This window comes from Dryobates pubescens, chromosome 28, assembly GCF_014839835.1.
Source record: "Dryobates pubescens isolate bDryPub1 chromosome 28, bDryPub1.pri, whole genome shotgun sequence".
Lineage (NCBI taxonomy): Eukaryota > Metazoa > Chordata > Aves > Piciformes > Picidae > Dryobates > Dryobates pubescens.
In genome coordinates this window covers 11,760,950-11,781,975 of record NC_071639.1, presented here as the reverse complement: position 1 = coordinate 11,781,975, position 21,026 = coordinate 11,760,950, and the positions used below count along the sequence as shown (strand labels likewise).

The window sequence follows — 21,026 nt, the reverse complement described above, 5'->3', positions numbered from 1 at the left end:
AGTAGGTAGAAAGTTGATCCACAGGAAAGTCAGTGTGTGCACAGCTACAGGTGCTCCAAACACCTCCCCATCTAGCAATCTTCCTATCATAGCCTCACTTTCAAAAGGACAAGTTTATGCTTTTAAACAACAAGTCTGAAAGACAGAAAACAAATAAACCTTTTAAAATGGCTGCAGCCAAGCAGGGTGCACTCTGCAGCTCAGACCTCAGCAACAGGCTTCACAGGGGACAAACAAAGGTCCCTGTTTGTGCTCAAGCAATCACCAGACAACATTCCTCTTGTATGAAAATAATATACCTTTAATTTATTTACAAGACTGACCAACTGGATGAAGTGGCTGTACTTGAGATGCACTGCAAGAGCTTTCATCAGTGAACTGTGTCACCAGTCATGTCTGCATTTCCTTGAGATCAGCTCTCAAACATACAATCAAATGAATCACCAAAGGGCTGTGAAGAGTGAGATAAAAGGAATGTACACAGCAATTAGAAGAGGAAAAACCAATGAAAACCTTTCTATACCCACTGAAAGAAAAAAAGCGTGTGGGGGGAGGATTTAAAAGGTGACATTTGTTTCTTTCACTCCTTGGTAGATAAAATATGAGCAAACTGAGGTTTGGACTCACTGTCAACATCTGGAGCATGTCTCAAATTGGATGCTAGTTAGTAACATCTGTCAGGTGCAGAAAAGTTCACCAGAGACCCAATTCTTCTGGGAACCTGATCATCACCAAGTGGTGAAACGTGCATGGCTGTAAGGTAAGGAAGCAGCGCTGCATTTCTTACCTTCTGGCCAGCCATCCACAACCACCAATTTCAGCAGCTGTTAATATTTTTCCTGTCCTTTTTCTATCTCCCATCAAAGTGCATGTAACAAAAACAATAATTAAAACAAAATAAATCACAGAAGTGCTGGGTAGCAGACAACTGCAAGAGAAAAGTCTTGGGTCTCTGATACATTCAAGTTGCTAACTTTAAGCCCTGGAATGAAGATGCAGACATTGTGGTGTCAGGGTGGTGGTTTTTTCGTCTTTGGTAATATGTTGTTTTGTTTTATTCTCAGCCAGATTTGCTCTGCTAATCCACTTTGTGCATGGTCTGCTACTATTTAAACCAACAGGAAACACTTGAACTGGATCTATACAGTTCTCAGTGTGTTCTTTTAGTACATTCATTCCTTTCTTCATACATTCTTTGAGGAGGATGTTGCTAGCAGGTGGGGGGGATACCGAGCAAATGCTACCATCTAGTAGGAGTTACTCCCAATTTAACATAATACTTTTACTAGTTCTTGCCATCAGGAAAAAAACCCAAACCCAACCAAACCAACCCCAAATATTTTGCTTTCCAAAGGAAGGGCTCAATAGGACTCTAAGAATAAATTCTAAACATCTGAAGTAAAAATATCAAGTATTTTGTACTTTCTTACAAATGCTAAAATAGAAAATTACACTGGAACTGACTTAAAATTTGCTACTATCACCCATCTAAGTCAACAACAACAACAAAAGGACCACAGAGAACATCAGCAATTGCTCCAAGGTGTTCCGGTGAAGGTCAGTAAGTGAGCACTGCCTTTACTGTCCTAAAAAACCCACATTTGACTCTCTCTCGCCACTTCTATCAGTATTAAAAATACAACCAACAAAAAAAAAAACCAAAGAAAAAAGAGGAAACCTGGTTTTAAAGCAGCACTCTCCAGTGATGAGCCATACAGCAAATTCACAGTGGGGGCTGGGTGGGCTCCGTCACGCCCGGTCACGTTCACGGCGCAAGCTCGACCACACGACCCTAAGTTACACACACACAGCTCTGCCCCCAGATAGCTACGAGTGACACTAAGTCAGTTTGGCAAAGGGAGGGAGTTTTTATCTCTGCACCCAAAACATCCACACAAAGAATGGGTGACATTGCTACAGCTCAGCCACGGGGACCCTGAAACAGCTCCATCACCAGCCCAGCCTTTGCACATACCTTTTCCCTAGGAGACTGAATATGAACACTGGAAACCTTTGGAATCATGATTTTGACCAAGAGTAATTTTTCTAAGCTCTGGTTTCAGGTCTCTGTGATGTTGTTGCCTTTGTTATTTTAGAAACATGAGTAGCAAGCAGGTGATGGCAAAGCACTCCAGGGGCATAGGGTCTGTCCTGCTGGCTTTACTCAGGTGAGCCATCCTCAGTCACACCAGCAGTGACACCGGACAAATAAAAAGAGAACTCAGCGGGGCAGGATCAGGCTTGTGGTGTCAGTAGGGACAAAAGAAAACATTCACAGTGTCTGTGCTCACATCTCAATTCTTCAACAGTTAATTCTTGGGTTTTGAAAGCAACCCTAGGTAACAGTCAGCAATGCCAATGACACCATTCAGCCCCAGCCTCTCACACAGTGTTGTTATTCTCAGTACCTCAACATCATCAACAACAAACAGGAAGCTGCAGTGACTGCAGGAGTCAAGTCTGACATTCCAAGGATTTCCAATGGACATGGCACTTTTAAATGGAAATTCAGTTTAAATTTCAAACCCCAAATTCACTAACAAGATTGCTCCTAAGGGTCTAACAAAGAACTGACCCCGAAGAGCACAATGATTAAAAAAAAGCCCACCACAGCTCTTCATTACTAGAAAGTGATAAAAAAGGGAAGCTGCAGAAAGGGAGACCAGAGGAATGGAGGTTCAATACTTCTGTCTGCACCAGTGAGGATCATGCTCTGATGAGCTCACTGACAGCTCCATCACTGATGCCTTCCCCCCATGCTTTCTGGGTTTGTGTGGTGGGGATTTGGTAGAGAGGGAGGTGCTACAGAGGTGGTGGCTCCTGTCATCTTCTAGAAGCTTCTTCAGCTCCAAGTCAGACTCGCCTCTGGCCGAGGTCGAGCCCATCAGTGCATCTGCAGTAACACATTGAAGAGGGAAAACCTGGTGGGCAAAGCTTTTTGAGGGAGTGGAGGAGAGGAAACATGCAAACACCAGTGTCAGTAAAGGACAGGGAGAAGTGCATCAGAGCAGAGACTGCCTTGCAGCCTGTGGTGAGATGGCTGCAGAGGTTCCCCTGCAGCCCAGGAAGGTTAATGGGGCAGCAGATGCATGTCTGCAGCCCATGGAGGGTCCCATGCTGGGGCAGGTGACTGCATCCAAAGGACATGACTGTGAGGGAAGCCCACCCTGGAGCAGTCCATCACTGGAAGGACTGCACCCCACAGAAGGGATCCAAGCTGGAGCTGCAGTCCTGTGGGAAGGACTCACATTGAAGAAGTTTGTGGAGGACTGTCTCCTGTGAGAGGGACCCACACTGGAGCAGGGGAAGAGTATGAGGAGTCCCCTTCCTGAGGAAGTAGTGTCAGAGACAATGTGTGACAAACTGACCACAACCTCGTTCCCTGTCCACCTGTGCCACCGTGGGGGGAGGAGGTAGAGACATGTGGAATGAAGCTGATCCTGGGAAGAAGGGAGGAGCAGGGAAAGGGTTTTTTTGAGATTTGGGGTTACTTCTCACTGTCCTGCTCAGATCTGACTGGTAAATTGGTGGTGGCAATGTTGTTTGAACAAAATTGATGCCGTTTCCCTCAGCTGAATCTACTCTTCGCCCATGACTGTAACTGCTGAGTGCACCCTCCCTGTCCCTGTCTCCACCCTCCAGCCCTTTTCTTGCCTCTTCTCCTCCCCATCTCACTCGGGGCGGGAGGAGCGAGCCGCTGCCTGGTGCTTTGCTGGCCTAAACCAGGACACCACTTACAAAAGTAGTAAAAGCCACTTCCCACCGCTGCGGTGCCCACAGGGATGCGACAGACACATCAAACCACAACACACGCGGCGCCTGACTGTCCTAGATGCTGAACGCCCTCAGCTCCCATCAGGCCCTTCAGTCTAAACCAAAGCACAGTCCTGACAATAACTTAGTGGTCAAAGTCTCTCAGGGCTTCCCAGAGGCTGTCACTTTTTCGCTTTCTTGGCTTTTTTCAGTATATCACACTTTTTCCTGTTGGGCCGCCGGCACCTCTCGTCAATGCTGGGGATACATTCATAATGCCACACCTCTTCCATTTTCTCCACAGGGTAAACCGCCTCCACGTAGTGACGGATCAGTCTCAGTCGGATGGGGTCCAGCTGTTTTTTGTTACAAGCACCTGAATGGTTGTACTGCAGTCTGAGATTCTCCGGCGTGAAGAGCTCGGGGAAGAGTCTGACGAGAAGCCTGGCGGCGAAGTTGCCGACCGAGAGGCTCTGCTGCACGATCTCTCTTACCTCCTTATCAGACAGCAGATACAGAGAAGGCACGGGGAAGTCTGGGTTGGGAACGACGAGTTCATCCAGTGGTATCTTGCAGAAATCCTTGCTGCTCCTTTCGGGCGGCAGCGGGGGCCCTTCGAACTCCTCTCGGAACCTCTCGGGGTTTATGACGTAGCTGAGGAACTCCCTGCGGTCCGGCCCCGGCACGTGGATCTTGCGCTGCTGCTGGTACGAGCGCCTCTGCTCCGTGTCCCTGCGCCGGCACCTCTCGTCCAGCTTCCCCACAAACTCCAACGTCCACACCCTGTCGTTCTTCGCCCTGGGGTACAGTATCTGCACGTAATGGCGTATCAGCTTAATCCTGGTGGGGTCGAGCTGCTTCTTGCCCAGGGATCCGCTGCAGTTGTATTGCTTCCGTAAGTTCTCGTGAGTGAACAGCTCGGGAAATAAGAGCACGAGCAGTCGGGAGGCAAAGTTGCCTATGGAGAGGCTGCTTTCATAGATAGTTTTGATCTGTTCTTTGTTCAGCAGGTAATCTGGGACGGGGACATCAAAATCAGGAGGGGGAAAGTCGAGTTTGTCAAAGTCTATGGGTACAAGCCAAATTTTTTTTGAGCGCCTCCCAGGCTTCTCGTATTCGAAGCTGTCTTCCACCTTGATGATGGAGACATCGTCTGGGAGGCTGGAGGAATCGTAACAGTCATCTCTCATCTGGTCACATTCACTCCCATCCATGTAGGCGTTTTCCAGCTCGTCGTTTATCCGCTGAACGCATTGCTGCAACCAGGCCTCTTCCTCCTGCACGTCTGGGAAGTAGATCTCGGTGTACCTGCGGATGATCTGGAGCCGATGCGGATCCAGCAGCTGTTTCCCCGAGTCCCCGAAGCAGCTGTACCTTTCAGCCAACTTTCTGTGGTCAAAGAGTTCTGGAAACAACCTGTGTAACAAAAAAACACAGAACTCCCCCGGAGTAGTAGCTTCATCTAAAAATTCGTTGAGATCCTGAGCATCCAACATGTAGTCTGAGGCGATGGCATTGCTCCTGTCCAAGGACAATGCCTCCTCCTGCTCTTTATCCTCCATGAAATGAGAGGACTCGACCTGCTCAGCATCATAGAAACTGGATGACTGCACATTCTGCTGACTGTTTTCCATCTCCCTCTGAGCCCAGAATCTGTTGAAAAAGTCATTGACTTGAGGCAAACACTCCACCTGCCACACGGCCGTGTTCTTCACTGAAGGGTAGCAAACCTCCACGTAGTTGCGGATGAGCTGCAGGTGGAGAGACTCCAGCTTCCTCTTGCTGAGGAAGCCGCAGGCGCTGCAGCTTCTGCTGAACTCGTCGTCGCTGAAGAGCTCTGGGAAGAGCTGCACCAGCAAGCGGCAAGCCAGGTCTCCTCCTGACGTGCTCTGATCCATGATTTGCTTGAGCTCCGCAGAAGTCAGCTGGTACTCTGGGGGAGGCTTGAAGTCTGCCACGGACTCTGCTGGACTGACTTGCTTTTTAATCCTGCTAACCTCCAGAGACAAGAGGTCAACTTTACTGTGCAGCTGGGTCATGTTGGTGTTGAGGGTGTTGAGCGTGTAGAACATTTTCTGTATCAAAGAGTAGATGTTGGGGTCGGAATCCGCGGCGGCCGCCGTCAGGGCGATGGCTGCCGCCGAGTCCCTTTTGCGTTGGTCGTTCAGAGTCCGGAGATGTGAGGGGCTGCTGGGGTTGATCTTTTCAAACAGCTCGTAAGAGGCAAACTGCTCAGCTCCCGGCGGGTTCTTCTTCTCGGTGATTTTGTGTGAGATGCCATAGAGAGGTTTCTTGTAGGATGGAGTGGTGATGTCGTTGAAGGAGTCTTCCTCCAAGAGCCACGTTACATTGGGGGTCTTGTTCTTGCTTGGCTGCTCTGTGTTTACCTGAGTGGGTGAGCCAGTGTCTCTGTTCTTCATGTTTGAAAGGGGGCCCTTGGAAGGAAGAAACACGGCATTAGTAAGACTGTCTTAAAAACATTCCCTCTAAATACATGTCCCTTAAGCAGGCATTGTCACATAAATATGCAAAGTCAAATACAGAATTAACCAGGTTGGAAAAGACCTTCGGGATCATCAAGTCCAACCTATCATCCAATACCATCCAATCAACTCAGCCATGGCACTAACTGCCTCATCCAGTCTTATTTTAAACACTTCCAGGGATGGGGACTCCACCACCTCCCTGGGCAGCACATCCCAATGGCCAATCTCTCTTTCTGGGAAGAATTTCTTCCTAACATCCAGCCTAAACCTCTCCTAGCGCAGCTTGAGACTGTGTCCTCTTGTTCTGTCACAGGTTCTTCTCCAGAGGGTTTTGTTGTGTTAAACACAGCAAAATTAATACATGAAAGAAATAAAAGACAGTAAAGCACTAGTTAAGTTTTGATCTCTTTTTTTTCACTTTCTCCATGGGAACAGAAATGCAATCATAACCCTTAGTACTCTTTACCCACAGGGTTCACTCTCCCAGATTAAGTATCATTATGCTTCACCTTGCACATGAGGACCTTGGGCTGTAGAGAATTTGGGTGGCAACAAGTCAGCAACAGAGCCAAGAATAGAACCCAAGTTTTCTGGCTCCCTAGTCCTGTGACCTTGCCACTGCCTCCAACAGCATTCCAATGCTCTCATAGGTTAGCTTCTGAGAATACCACAAAGGCTGTAAGACACCAAAACTCTGCTGATTTTCTCCTTCCTGATGTGCGAGGTTCCTATGGGGGTCGCTTCATAGTGGTGTACAGCTCCTAAAGGAATTCCCAGGGCAGCTGCAACTTTTCAGAAGTATTCTATTTAAAAACTAAAAACTTCAAAACAAAGTGCCAGGCACCTTAGGATTCTCTTTTTCTGAAGGGAAGCCTAAGATTTCCTTATTTCTGGGAGGCAGGGAAGTTTAGACTCATGGCTTTCTAATTGTCCAAATTATTTCTATAAAAGCCAGTAATGAGCTCTTAAGGAATTAATGTTCTCAGTGATTTCTAGCTGTTCCTCACTGCTTGAAATTGGAAGCAAGCATTTTCATTAACTCCCAGCAAATATTCAGGACTTGGGGGGGGCTGGAGTTTGGCTTTTGCAGATCCATGGATATTGCAAATGATTCTTAGGAAGTAGACACAGCAGACTCAAAATCCAACACAGAGAATCCAAACACGAGGGAACAGCAAGAGATTTTAGAGAAGACTGCACTGAAACATTTTGCTTGGCTTGTTCCACAAAACATTCATTAGATAAAAGCCACAGAATTTGCATTCAATTATTAAAGCAAATGGGACACAGACTTGAAGTCTGAGCTGAGGGCCACAAGCAGTTTGAATTCTAGCAAAGACCTCACTGTGTCCTGCAGTGAGGAACTTGGATTAAGCTTCCTTTCTGAAATAAAACAAACCCAAAACCAGAACTGCAACATTCATGAAACTGATCTGGTCCCTGTGTGTACTCACACTTGGCATCTGCTTACTGCAGTGACAAAATGAATCTAATTGCTTTTTAATTTCTAATGCAATATATATTCAACTCAAAAAAAGGCTCAGAAGGATGAAGCTGGTTTCCACACCTACTTTAGGAGGAAGCAGACAATGAAACTGAAGCTGTGTTTCCAAGTTCTGCTCTTATTCATATCATACAACCCTACAGATGTAACTTTGTGCTTTCCCATCCAGAGATGTGATAAAATGAAAGCATAGCACAAAGGCAACACATTTCTCAGTCTGCACCATTCCTGACCACGGTAGTGCCTAGGACACCTCACTACCAGGTCCCATTTAGAAGACCATCCCTCCGGTGGCAATCCTATTAAAGCACCTTGGCTATGAGGACAGCAAGGAGCCAGAGTCCTCTAACATCACCAGCTGAAGGAGGGTGACTTTTAGCCCAGCAAGTGGCATGATTAAGTCATACTAAACCAGCTAACTAACCCTAACTGAATCAGCTCTTGGTGACTTGTGAAATACCAGAACACAAGAGACCAGAGTGTGAGCAGACCAAGACCCACATTGCTCCTACCTAGCTGTAGGCTCCTACACTGGGACTGGAGCTGTCATGCACCACCTAAAATTGTCAGTGGAGAAGCAGATATTCCCAGATGGCAACAGAGCCCTCCCAAATAGACATGACCTGAACACAGGTCATGAAAACCTCCCCCGACAATAAATGTAGTTCTGCTCCCCAGGCAGACACCCAGACTGAATTACAAATTTATCATTTTAGATGAGAACAAAACAAAACTGCAATTCTGGACAAAAGATACCTGCTACCTAAACACTTAGTGCCTCATTCACAAGGAATATCCCAAATATTCCTTCCCAGGCAGAGTATAATTCCTTCAATTCCTTCTCTACTGAACAGCTTGCCATGGGCCACCACTCATCTGTCAGTTCTTGTCAGAGCTACTGCTGGACCTTTGCCCTAATTAACTGTATAATAAACCTTGGCAATGGGGGGGGAGCTTCTATTAGTGCACACCTCCCACACAGAGCCAGGGCAAAGCACTGTGTGTATTAAAGCAGCACAAGCTCACTGTCCTGCTGCACTTTGTCAGTAAGCCCTGGGCACGTTTGGCTGGACGCCGTCTCTGGAGGAGAAGCATTTACGTCAGGAGCTACAGCAGATCTCTGCTGTGATGGCAGCAGAACTTCTGCCCTCTCTCAGGCTTTGGGTCTGGCTGTGGGATGGATTTGGTTATCTGCATTTCAGAAACACACAGTCAGAGTTCAGCTAATGGATGACAATCCTTTTGGGCCGGTATTTAAGGGTTTTCTGTTTCAGATGTGCTCTCGTTTTCTTTCCTCCTGCTTTTAATTACCTCATATTATACAGTTTCCATCTGGGCACAGCACTATCCACAGCATCAACACATGGCTTTTCATAAATTCTCCAATTAAACTAGCATTTAACATACTTTAACAACTTTTCTGCACCACTGATCTCTGAGCATCAATGTATTTCAGATAACACTACTCCTATTTACGATGCTCAGCTCCAGTGCACCATCAAAACATAAGCCAAGATGTTGTTCTGTGAGACTCAGTGTAGCTAAGATAGTCCTGGGTTCATACCACATTTACACAGCAGCTTTTTCTATCACCTGCATTCTTGCAAAATGCACTATTTTGGTAAACATCCACCAACAGAAGGAATTGTGAAATACTCTCTCACATTATCTCTTGGAGTTCTAAGCCAAGTATTAGAAGTTGTTTAGTTATTGCTCTGTTCAGTGCTGAAGTCCACCTAATTTATGACCTTTATTATACTTAATAAACAAGGTCTAAATAGCTGTTAGAATACGGAGCACAATGTTCTAGGATAGGAGCAAAGAAGGACAAATATATGAGCAAAAAACATACAAAAAGAATCTATAAATCTACATTTTTGGTTTCTGGGTTGGTTTTGTTTAGACTATTAGGGAAAATGGATTTCTGGTTATGAAGTGAAGTAAAATAAAGAAGGGGGGGGTGGGGGAAGAGAACTATTTTCTGATAGGCATTAACTTAAGTCACACAATCACCAGCCCAACAGTTAGATAAAATAAGAAGTTGTCTACAGCTATATAAAATCCAAAGTGCAGCTCAGCTTAAACCATACACAGATGCCTCTGTGATGTGTAGTAACAGATACACTACAAGCACAATATTCTCAGGAATTAATTAATGAAAGGGTTGCCCTCTGTTTAAACAGATAAGAGTTAATGAAGCCATCAATTGAAACAAAATATTGGTACCAGGAAAAGTAATTAACTTCCCCAAAAAATGCTGTTAGGATTGAGGACTATTTCTGGTTGGATATTTAACTCAACGTGCTGATTCACTGGGGTCAGCCAAGAAGGAATTCTCATCCTCGTTACTGGGTCATGTTCTGATAGTCTAAGCCCAAAGTTATTATTCATTTCAGTTTGAATTAAAAAATGTATTGAAGGCAAACAGTAAAATCCAAAGCAAGCACACTTTGGAGACCATTATGAAGCTCTTTTAAGAATCTGAATGTAAATAAAACAATTGTAAAAAGGAAAGGGAAAGGAGAAGAAAGAATAAGATTGAAAATTACCTACCACAGGCAATCAGGTAAAAAACCAGCCCTGGGGAGTCAGAGAAATGACAGGCAAGAAAAAGAAGTATGAAGAAAGCTGCAGCTTGAAAGGAGAAATGAAATGCACAAATACAACATGGAAGAACTGGCTAGGTAGCAGAAGAGCAGAAAAGGATATGTGTCTTAGAGTAGGTCATAAACTAAATATAACCCAGGGTCTGAAGTTATTCAAAAGAGGATGAATTTGAATCTAGGTTATTTTAATAAAGTGCTGAGCGTGAAAAACAGGAGGTCGTTATACTGCTGCAGAGGGTGTCAGAAGGGATGGGACTATCCAGCACTGAACACTACCCTTGCAGGAATCTCAAAGAGAACCAGAAAAATACAAGGTGACTCCTGAAAAAGAGCAGGAAAAATAGGATTTTAGTCTTGGGAAGTAAGGGCTGAGGGTGGACAACATCACAGCAGTTTTCCTACGTGCAGAAGACTCTCCAAGGAACTGATGATCGCTGCTCTCTCTACTGTAAAGAGCAAAGGCAATAAGAAACTTGCTCAGTTTCAGCAATGATTAAGTAAAAATCTCCAACTGCTGGAGAGGTGAAACACTTCTCAAACAAGGTAAGAGAAGAGATTGGGCTGGACAAACATATGGATTCTTCAAACTGGGATGCAGCACCAGAAGTTGTAAAACATTCTGCTCTGGATATGCTGAAGCTGTCTGCTTCCCTAGTTTTTTATCTTTCAAATAATACCCAGGAAAATTGTATCTGTCTCACTGACATCAAAATCCATGCCACAGAATGATTACAGCCCTGATTCTACCACTGAGGATCCAGCTGAAGGACTGCATGACGTGAGAGGGGCTGTAGTCGGAGCCACGCTCAGTGGATCCAAATCACTACCTGCTCCTATGCTCTCTGACCAAGGCCACAAACATGCTCCACATGAATGAATTCACCTGTAACAGCATTTCATATCTGTGACTGCTCCCATGTTATTGAAAGAAACACTCAGACAAGTGATGCCTACAAACCGGGTTCAAAAGAGCTGTATTTGCCTCAAACTCGTTACTACTGCTGGCCCAGTTAATGACTTGCATTTTGCCTACAGCAGCCATCAATTTAGCCTGTGAAACATGGACAGCAAAAGCACAGAGCCACGGCTAGAGAGGTCACCTCTTGTGCAAAGCGTCTTTTCTTCACGCTGGGTAAGAGATCCTGCTGGCTCCCTGAACCATCACAAGCCAGTGAGGTCTGTTTGCGTTTGCTGGAATCCTGCAGGCAGGTCACTGTGCCATCCAGTGAGTGTTTCTCAGCAGATCTGGAGGTCACTGAGCAGTCCAGAGCTTCATCTTCATTTTCTGTCTCTACTTTCACAGTAGTTTTTGTAGGAATTTTTACTGGAAGAAGAGAAGGTTTAGAAAGATCAGGCACTCTCTCCAGAAGCCCATGACACCCTGAAAACAGTCTCCTGGGGGCTGATTTTTCTGTCATGGAAGTGTGTTTCAGAGAACCAATTGTTTCAATTGTGGGGTTTTTTTAATGACATGTATGATAACTGGATGCTGAGGCCACCCCAAAGTCAAGTTTTTATAATGCTGGAACCATTCAGTCATCAAGTAAATGACAGCTTCTCCCCCAGACAAGAGCCTAAAGTAATACAATTAGAGTAGGAGGATTTTTTTGGAAGGGGGAGGAAGGATGCAGGGCAGAAAATATAATGAATAGCAAAGATAATGGTGTATTTTAGATAGCTGTTTAGGAACCATAAACACAATCTCTCTTGCTCCACATGCATTCTGTATCAGGTGACAAAGTACAACATTTTACCTTCATCATCATCAGTGATTTCAGCTGAATTCATCTTCTATCTCACTAAGGAACAAAAGAAACCAGACAAAAGTAAGTGTCAGTGTGTTCTGGAATCAGGAAATACCTACATCTGCCTTTATAATTGCTTCTTATCTAGAGCCAGTAGGCATTAACAGCCCACAGACAATTTCCAGTCTGAACATTTGCAACAATTAGCTCTTTTCAGTACATTCCATGGCCTTCTAGAGACCTGTAAACATGCAAACTCTACTGCAGACAAATATATGCCAGCCAGAAAAGCATTTAAAACTGTCTTTTTCTGGAATGGAGGAAAGTAGAAGTTATTTTAACCTTCTCTATAAAGTATCTTGGAAGAATGCAAGTGGAAGTTAGCTGCATTAAACTTTCCATCCTCTACCAAGTCACTAACTCTCATTAGTGACCAATAAGGTTTTGTTGGCATTGTGGATGACCTGAAGTCATCACAGAAGGAAAACTAATCCTGAAGTGCAACACACAAACTCAGCAGAGAAATAACAGCATGAAATTAAGGGGCCCCCACCAGCTTCTAAACCACCTGACAAGCACTGATGAGGGTCAATACCAAATCTTACTAACTCAGCAGTATTTATGAATTTAGCCACAGTCACCACAGCTCTTCATGAAGAATCCTAGGACAGTGTACTTCATACAGCACCCTCAGAAAGTTCCCTTGGATCTCAAGAAAAGCAGATAGTACTAAATCTTTCTTACACTACACCAGGCTTAGCTCTGGGGGATGGGGTGCAAGACCAACATGTGCCAGTGCTCAAGAAATGTGACACAAGAGTCTTTCTCTGATGGCCTGAGGTGACAGTAAGACAATCAGCCAATATCACTACATTATATTCTGTAATGGCAATCAAAATAGTTTCCCAGATAATCCCAGCCTGCTCTATCACAGCAGAACACCAAAAGATGGTAAACAAAGAGCCAGAAGGGAAGACTATAAAGATTGCACAAAATACTTCAGGAGGGGACATAGGGAGTTGTATTTTCTTTCTAACTCTTGCTATTCCTGCTATCAGAATAGGAAGAATGCCTTAGGAGAATTCCTCTGACAGACTACAAGCAACCTGGAAGGGGAAGATAAATGAGGATCTGAATAGCCACACTGGAGGGGGGGGAAAAAAAAGTGAAGAATAAAGCAAAGCACATACCCTGGTTGATGAGGTAACATCAGGAAGCCCAAAGCTACCCAAACTCAGGTCAGACAACATTAAAATCAGCACTCATTATTTCACAGATTTGAAACAAAGTGTTATTATTTTGCCTTTTTTTTTTTTGACTGTCAGAATACAGCTACAATCAAATAGTCAAACCCAGCATCAGAATTAATGAGGCCAAGGAAGACTGGGTTTCATATTTGAATTCTTTGGTGTCAAACAAAGCCTGAGCTCCAACCTTTCCCTTGTTGGGAGCCCAAGTAATCTCTCTGTCTCCTTATCTGGTTTCCTGTCTTTGTCAGATTACTAAGAACTGAGGTATTATATGAAACTGAAGCAGATATAACAGCTCCTGTCAATAGACAGGATTCATCTGTCCCTCTGATTTCCTGCCTCATAGTCCCACCTGCTCCCCCAGTCAAGCATGGGTGCCCACCTTAACCTTCAGTGAGCTTCTCCAGCTTGGTAAGCTGACAGGAAACAATTCACTTCTTTCTTTGCTGGGTTAATTTCCTTCTAATTCAGAGCAACAAAGGGTAGGGCAAGCAACTGGGCCCGGCTCTGGAGCACGCACAAGGTCTGGGATGGGAAGGAGGAATTAAAATCTGTCATACCAGCAAGCTATTGGCTTGGTTCAACCACTGCATGAAGCTTATCATTGTTGCACACCATCACCTTGCTTCAAAACTGGGTAGCAGCAGACTCGCAAGCAGGCAGTGAGCAGACACAGAACAATTTTATCATGGCTTCCACAGGAAATCAGGGGCTGTGGGAAGGGGGAAAGCCTGTGTGGGTGAGCATGTCCTTGCACACTGATGCAAGGTTAACTGTCTTTTTTATTTGTCTTTTTTTTCCCCCCCATTTATTGTTTAAAGTCTGCTAAAGATCAACCACTGCAGATGCTTTCAAATACCGTTTGCAGTGAATCAGTACTCATGAATAGTAATTATTGCCTCTGAGAAGACGCAGCGGCGTCAAAATCTGGTTTGAGGTAGCATTCTGGCCCAGATTGTGAGAATAAACAAAGCTGGAGTCAAAAAAAGGCTTAAAAGAACTCAGGACAAAGTAGTGCAAAATGAAATAGAGTAAGCAATCCATTCAGCAAAGCCAGCACCTGGCAGTTGTTCCTTTTCCTGCTGAGTATCCAAACATACGTAATTCCTACATTATATGCCTGTTTTCCAAACAGAATATATATGTATTTACCATCCTTAGCCTACCACTGAGTCAGTGCTATCTATAGGGCAGCATTTAGCTAGTTCTAGGAAGGAGTGAACACCCTGTGCTGAAGCTGGGAGCCCAGGTCTGCAGCCGTGACTAGCAGAGCAAGCAGCCTTGGCAGATCCATCCTGCTGGGCTACCGCCTGACGCCGCGGTAAATGCTGTTTTCTGGTGAGAGGAGATCTGGATGGAGGATCCAGAACACACCAACAGCAGCTACTGCAAGGGCCAGATCCTCACCCTAACCAACTTGATTGATGCTGTCGCCTAACCAGTTGGACGTCTACATTTTTAGCTGAAAAACTTTGTATTTCCACCTGGACTGGCCAAAAAACAACGATTATGCTGTACAAAAATACGAATTAAGAAAACCTCCAAACTGCTGTTTTGCTGCTCATAACTAAATAAATCACTTTTTACTCTTCAAACTCTCATCTACAATGCAGTATGTTCCAACAACTGAAGAAAAAATTAACCTGAAAACCATATAGAAAAAAAATGCACGTAGAAAAGCATAGAAGTGTATGCACGCTGGATGTGGAAAAGTCACTCTGATTTCATAATAGTCATTATAATTACAAATGTAAATGAATCATTAGCTTAACTAATATACCCTAATACAGTAAGAAAGCCTGTTATCAGTTTTATGGAGGTTTGCTACTTGTAATTTAACTGCTTGCACAACATTTGCACTGTTCGGTTCCTTAACGCATGGTAAGTACGTAGACGCTGCCTCTGGATTGCACATCACCCACCAAGTATTTTAGCCCCTTCTTGTAGACTGGAAGAAATGCCCCTCACTCCTCATGACTGACTCTAAGAATGATAAAAGTATTGGGGGTTAGACATTGTGGATTTAATGTATTCCTTTGGAAGCCTCATGGTGGTACATTGCTTCATATACAAAACTCAGAGGCTTCAGTGGCAAGTATTCTACTTGAGTGCTGTTTGCTTCTGAAGAAGTGAATTGTGCTTTACATTTTGGTCAAAGATAAGATACATGTGCTTGCCAGGAACATTAAATTAATAATAATAATAATAATAATAATAATAATAATAATAATAATAATAATAATAATAATAATAATTCCCTTGCTTTCAGCTTGCAGTGGAAGATACAGCACTGCTCTTAAAGCACAGGTAACCTAATAAAGTTAAATATATAAGGGAAATACCTGAAAAGCTGATGTCCTCATGAGGCCAAACTGGCTAAATTTCACAAGATCTATACCTTGAGCTGCTGTTTAACAGCTGAAAGCAGCCCCTCCTCTCACACATGCCTTCATGCAACAGGACTTCATCACAAAACTTCAACGGCATTATGCTGCATAATTAGCGTGGCCTACCCAGAGCCAGCCAAAACTGCTGTGTATCTGCTCACCCTCAGCAAGTGACGTGATTAATCAGTCCAGTGGTTAAGACACTCCCCAGACAGCCCAGTGTCTGGGGCCCTGCTCCCTGTTTCTGGGTCTCTGTCTCCGTTTCGTAGGAAACAAAGTGGATAACCACAGCAAGCGACAGACGCTTCCCAAGGGATGCCCATGTCCTAAAAGCAGGTGTGGGTGGAAGCAGCCCTGTCACACAGCGCTCTCACTGCCCACTGATGCCACAAAATACTGGCCCTCCTCATGCTTTAGAAAAAGCAGTTCCTGCATAATGCTTTGAAACCAGGACAGCAAACACCCATTCTCAACACGCAGCCCAGCAGTCCCAGGAGGAGAGAGGGCTGAAGGCAGGCTCAGGCTGCCCAGGAGCTGCCTCCTACTCGGGGGGCATGTTGCTTTCCAGGCTGCCTCTCCAAATGCTCTCCTGCTGGGCTGCAGAAGCAAGCCTCGAGAACTGGGAGTTCTGGGCTCTGCTTTAGGAGCCAAGGAATCCACATCTTTTACTTCCTAGCTGTAGCACTGGGTTCAATAATTTCAGCATTGCAATTATCCTCAGGGTACATTTGATTCCTTCAATTTGTAAGAAACAATGCAACTCCAATTCAATTCAACTGGATTGCACACAAATACCACTCCAAAACTGAGCCATGAAATGTATTCCTTAGAGGCAATATTTGCCTTCTTGCTCAGTTCCATGGGCCACTGATTCGACTTGAAGTATCACAGAATCTTGACAAGGTCACCTCAATAAAGCAAAATAATGCAAGTTTGTTTTCTGGTCTTTTTGTTTGGACTTTTTGTGTGTGTTTGGGGTTTTGTTTGGGTTTGTTTTGCATTTACATCAACATTTTGAATGTCTAGTTATGTATCCCTCTATCCCTCTACTGCTGAAAATCTCATCGCCGTGCTCATTGCTATGACGCTCAGAGCAAGCAAGTCACTCAAAAACATCACTGTCAGGATGCTGCCTGAAGCATTAATTACTAATGGTACAGATACACCTAAAAGAGACAGAAAATGGGAGGGGGAGAGATCTGTATTGTTTGATTTGTGCACTTGACTAGTTTGTACATATTTAGTCAGGTTTCCTTCTGAGTTCCATGAGCATAGAATCTGGAGAAGGCTCGGGGAGCTACTCAAAAAAGCAGCAGGTTAAGGAAGTCTGATTAATGAAAGCATCTAAATTAAAAACAACAAAGATAACTGATTTCAAATTGACTTCCCCATCTTAAATAAACTGTGAAATAGGAACCGTTGCCTCAGTTAAGTGACCAAGAAATGCACATTATAAAGAATACCAAAAGCAGATCTTTCTGTCCTATCAGTTTTGAAAGCTGGCTGCCGGTGACACGCGTGGAGTTTGGGAATCACATTGATTCTTGACATCCTGTACTGACATTTGAAATATGAAATACCTTAGAAAACAGTATCCCAACATTACAATCATGTTCCAACTATAAATACATGTTTAACAAGTCCTAAAACTATGAAGAAGGGGGGGAAAAAAAAAGGTATTTTTAAAAGCACCAGCAGATGTAGTTGGAAGCATTACCCTTTATGGACAATAAAATCCCTATACTTAACATAGTTTGAAAACCTCTTTTGCTGCCATGTGGAGGAGGACAGGAAGCCTCAAGACTTCACTGAAGACAGCCTGCAACAGGGGCATTTTGCCAATAGGACTTTCAGGGCATGTTCTCAATTTGGGTCTTTTTTTTTTTGTTCATTTCATTTTAGTTACATCTGCAGATGCAGTTTCCAGTTAAAAAAGAAAAAAAAAAACCCAAATGCCTCTTCTCAGTTTTCCCACAACTTGCCTAAAGCTGAAGTATTCTCAAGCTATCCCCCAGAGTTTATCAAACACCAACTGAATTCTGCAGTAAAAGACTAACCCAGTTTATGGCCAGCATTAATGTGTCAGTTTTGTTTTGCTTCAATTAGGTGTCTTCCCCTGGTCTATTAGAAACATTCTGTCTTCCTCAATGCTTCATTTTGTCTCTCCTCACTCTTTTACAACACTGTTCCATCTGAACTTAAAAACCAAGACAAGTTGTAACTACTGGGGCTCACCTAAGCTATGATAATAAATAGCAAAGCTAAAAAGTGACACTAGTCCAGTGCCGAGTTTGATTTAGCAGGGGAGAAAAGGAAAATGCACCAACATATATTGGCAACTCTTTTGTTTTATATAGATGCAGTCATTCACATAAACTCATAATCTGATGACTAGGTATCAGCCAGACGCAGAGGAAAGGCTGTTCTTTCCCTGCTTAAATGTCTCTGCCCTAGGGGCTGGGCATACCCTGGTTTTTAATAGGTGGCAGCAACAAATTCTACCCCCAACTTCAATCCAAAAAGCTCTGGGACTGCGTCAAGGCTATGTGGAAGCTGTCACATGGCTGCTGGCCCGCCGCCGGCTCGCATTCTGCTGGTTCAGAGTTTGTTCCCTTCTATTTACAAAAGGTTGTGTGGACATAGCGCAGGGGAAAGTAGGGTAGAGGCAGCGGGCAAACCGGGCAGGGGCAGCGGGCGAGCTGGGCAGAGGGCAAACCAGGTGGAGGGTGAACCGGGCAGGGGCAGTGGGTGAAGTGGGCAGAGGACGAACTGTGCAGAGGCAGAAGGCAAATTGGGCTGTGGCGGCCGCCCGCGCTGGCCTTCTCTGATCCCCGCAGCGCACGATCCCCCAGAACCCCAGGATCACCACTCGAGCTACTGCCAACACTTGTACCAAGCCGAAGCTCGCCTCCAGCCCTGTTGTGGCCCCACGCTGCCCCACGGGGTCCCGAGGAGCCACCGCGCGGCGCCTCGGCGTAAGGTGGGGGCGGAGCCGGTACCACGGGGGATCAGGGGAAAGACGGTACCGGCTGTCGGGGAGCGCAGCTCCCTGACAGCCCTCACCGAACCGCACCGCCGAGGTTCCCCTTCCGCCCCCTGCACCTCCACGGCTCCCCGCGGAGGGGCGGCGGCAGCGGCGTCCGCCACGTGTGAGCGCGGCGCGGCGGCGAGGCCCCGCCCGGGGGGGGCGGAGGCTGCGGTGAGGACGCCCCGCGCGCCCCGCACGCGGCGGCCGGGGCCGCTTCCGCGGTCAGACCCACGAGCCCGAGGCGGCGGCGGCCGCGGTTGGTGCTTCCGGTCCGAACCCTGCCCGGGCGGATCTATGTGGCCGGCGCGGGGGGAGGCGGGGAGGGGGAGGGGATAAGGTGAGGCTGGAGGTGACGGCGGCGTGACCGTTCCACTCTCCCCTCTCCTCCGCCTCCTCCTTCCCCCCCACCTCGCCCCGCAGATGGAGGCAGTCGAGGCGGGCGCGCCCCGCGCCATAGCAACGTTCCACGCAACGAACAAAGAACCCCCCGTCCCCAGTAGCCCGCGCCCCGGGGAGGCGTGGGGAGGCGGAGGGGACGCGAGGGAGAGCGGTGGTGGCTGGGGAGGGGGGCCCCGAGCCGCCGGGAGGAGGGGCTGGCCCCGCGCCTCCCGCTCCCCAGCGCTCTCGCTGGTGCGCCCCCCGCTCCACCGTCCCCGTTCCTCCCCTACCCACCGGGGCGGCGCTCCCCGCCGAGGGCTGCCCGAAAGCGGGACCCCTCCCGCCACCCGTCCGACGAGCGGCGAGCAGCGGGACTTACCTCGGCTGTGCGCGGGGGCACGGGAGCCCCGGGACGGCGGGGGGGGCGGCTGGAGCGGCCGTGGCTGGTGCCCGCGTTTTCCCCCCCCCCCGCTCTTTGTGTGCGAGGGTCCGCGCGCTGCGCTCTCGCGTGACGTGACGGGACCGTGTGTCATTTCCGCACAAGGACACTGAGCCCCGAGCCGCCGCGGCCAGCGCCACCCGCCGCCCCGGGGCAGGGGCAGAGGCGGGAGGGGAGGGGGGAGGAGCAGGCCGCTCTCCCCCCTCCCCCTCCTTCCCCACCCCTCGCCCTCTCCGGCGCTGCCACTGGGGACGCGCGGTTCCCACTGGAGACCCCTCCGCCCCCGCCGCCCACTCAGCGCCGCGCTGCCAGCCCCCCCCCACGGCTGGGCACCGCCCGCGCTGCGATGTCCCTTTCCTGTCCTCCAACACCCGCGGGCAGCGCGGCGGCCACGGCCGCACGTGGGGACACAGCTCGGGGACGCGAGCGGGGGTGACGGGGACCGTGGGCGGCGGCACGCTCGCCGCGGGCGGCCGCCTCGTGGAATCGCTCCCTCGGCCTAGCGGGGGCCAAGGTGGCAGCGGCGGCCGCGGACTCGCGTGGCCGCGGCTCCGGCACCCGTAAGCCGCGCACGTGCACGCGGGCAGCAGCGGGAGCAGGTGTGCGCGTGCGCTGCCCTCCCCGGCAGCCGGGCACCGAGCGGCCACCGGGCGGGAAGCGGGGGCGGCGGAAGGGACACACCGTGCCCGGTGACTGGGGGCGGCGAGCACGTGGCCGCGTGGCCCCGCAGCGCCCCTCGAAACGGCCGCTGCCCACGGGCCCGTTCGTGTCTCGCCGCCGCTCGGGGCTGTGGGCAGCCGGGCCCGCTCGGTCAGCTCAGCCGACTCATCCCGAGGCGGACGGGCGAGCGGAGAGGCCACCCCGGCGGCTCCCGAGCCCGTGGTTGAGCATCGGCCGTGGAGCCTGTAAATACATCCCCACGCCCGTGATTTTGCTCCGGGGCAGCCGCGCCGCCGGTGCGTGGGGAAAGGCGAAAAGAGTCGCGCAAATCGGTGGCGACAGTCGCACGTAGTTCCCGCGGGCCACTCGCCCGGCCGGGTACAACTGCTCCCGCGGCTGCCGGCGCTGCTGGAGGGACCCGTGGAAGTGCTGTCTGTCTTTCACAGAATCCCAGCGTGGTGGGGGTGAAAAGGGACCTCTGGAGATCATCTAATCCAACTGCCCTGCTAGAGCAGGATCACCCAAAGCAAATCACACACAACACGTCCGTGTGGGTTTGGAATCTCCAGAGGCAGAGACTCCACAGCTTCTCTGGGCAGCCTGGTCCAGTGCTCTGCCATCCTCAAAGTGAAGAAGTTTTTCCTTATGTTTAGTTGGAATCTCCTGCATTCCAGTTTGTGTCTACTGCCCCTTGCCTTGTCACTGAACACCACTAAGTCTGGCTCCATCCTCCTGACACCCATTAGACACACAGCATTAATGAGATGTCCCCTCAGTGTGCTCCATGTCT

The 21,026-nt window shown here is 47.8% G+C and overlaps 2 protein-coding genes across 2 annotated transcripts; both read right to left on the bottom strand.

Annotated features, from left to right (window-relative positions):
- Positions 1 to 214: 214 nt before the first annotated feature.
- BEND3 (BEN domain containing 3) lies at positions 215 to 19,798 on the bottom strand. The gene is made up of 4 exons (XM_054174007.1): positions 19,517 to 19,798; positions 12,104 to 12,148; positions 11,450 to 11,673; positions 215 to 6,188 (listed from the first exon to the last, which is right to left on the bottom strand). Exons 2-4 carry the CDS (start codon positions 12,135 to 12,137, stop codon positions 3,936 to 3,938), a joined length of 2,511 nt encoding a protein of 836 aa, XP_054029982.1. The 5' UTR covers positions 12,138 to 12,148; positions 19,517 to 19,798; the 3' UTR covers positions 215 to 3,935.
- On the bottom strand, positions 18,606 to 19,670 carry LOC128898618 (basic salivary proline-rich protein 1-like). Its single transcript, XM_054173992.1, has one exon. It carries the CDS (start codon positions 19,668 to 19,670, stop codon positions 18,606 to 18,608), a length of 1,065 nt encoding a protein of 354 aa, XP_054029967.1.
- Positions 19,799 to 21,026: the final 1,228 nt, after the last annotated feature.

Coding starts and splice junctions, on each gene's coding strand:
- BEND3 (XM_054174007.1), bottom strand. CDS start 12,137: ATGAATTCAGCTGAAATCACTGATGATGATGAAG. Junction 11,674..12,103: donor AATCACTGATGATGATGAAG/GTAAAATGTTGT, acceptor CTCTTCTTCCAG/TAAAAATTCCTACAAAAACT. Junction 6,189..11,449: donor AAAGACGCTTTGCACAAGAG/GTGACCTCTCTA, acceptor CTTCCTTCCAAG/GGCCCCCTTTCAAACATGAA.
- LOC128898618 (XM_054173992.1), bottom strand. CDS start 19,670: ATGACACACGGTCCCGTCACGTCACGCGAGAGCGCAGCGCGCGGACCC.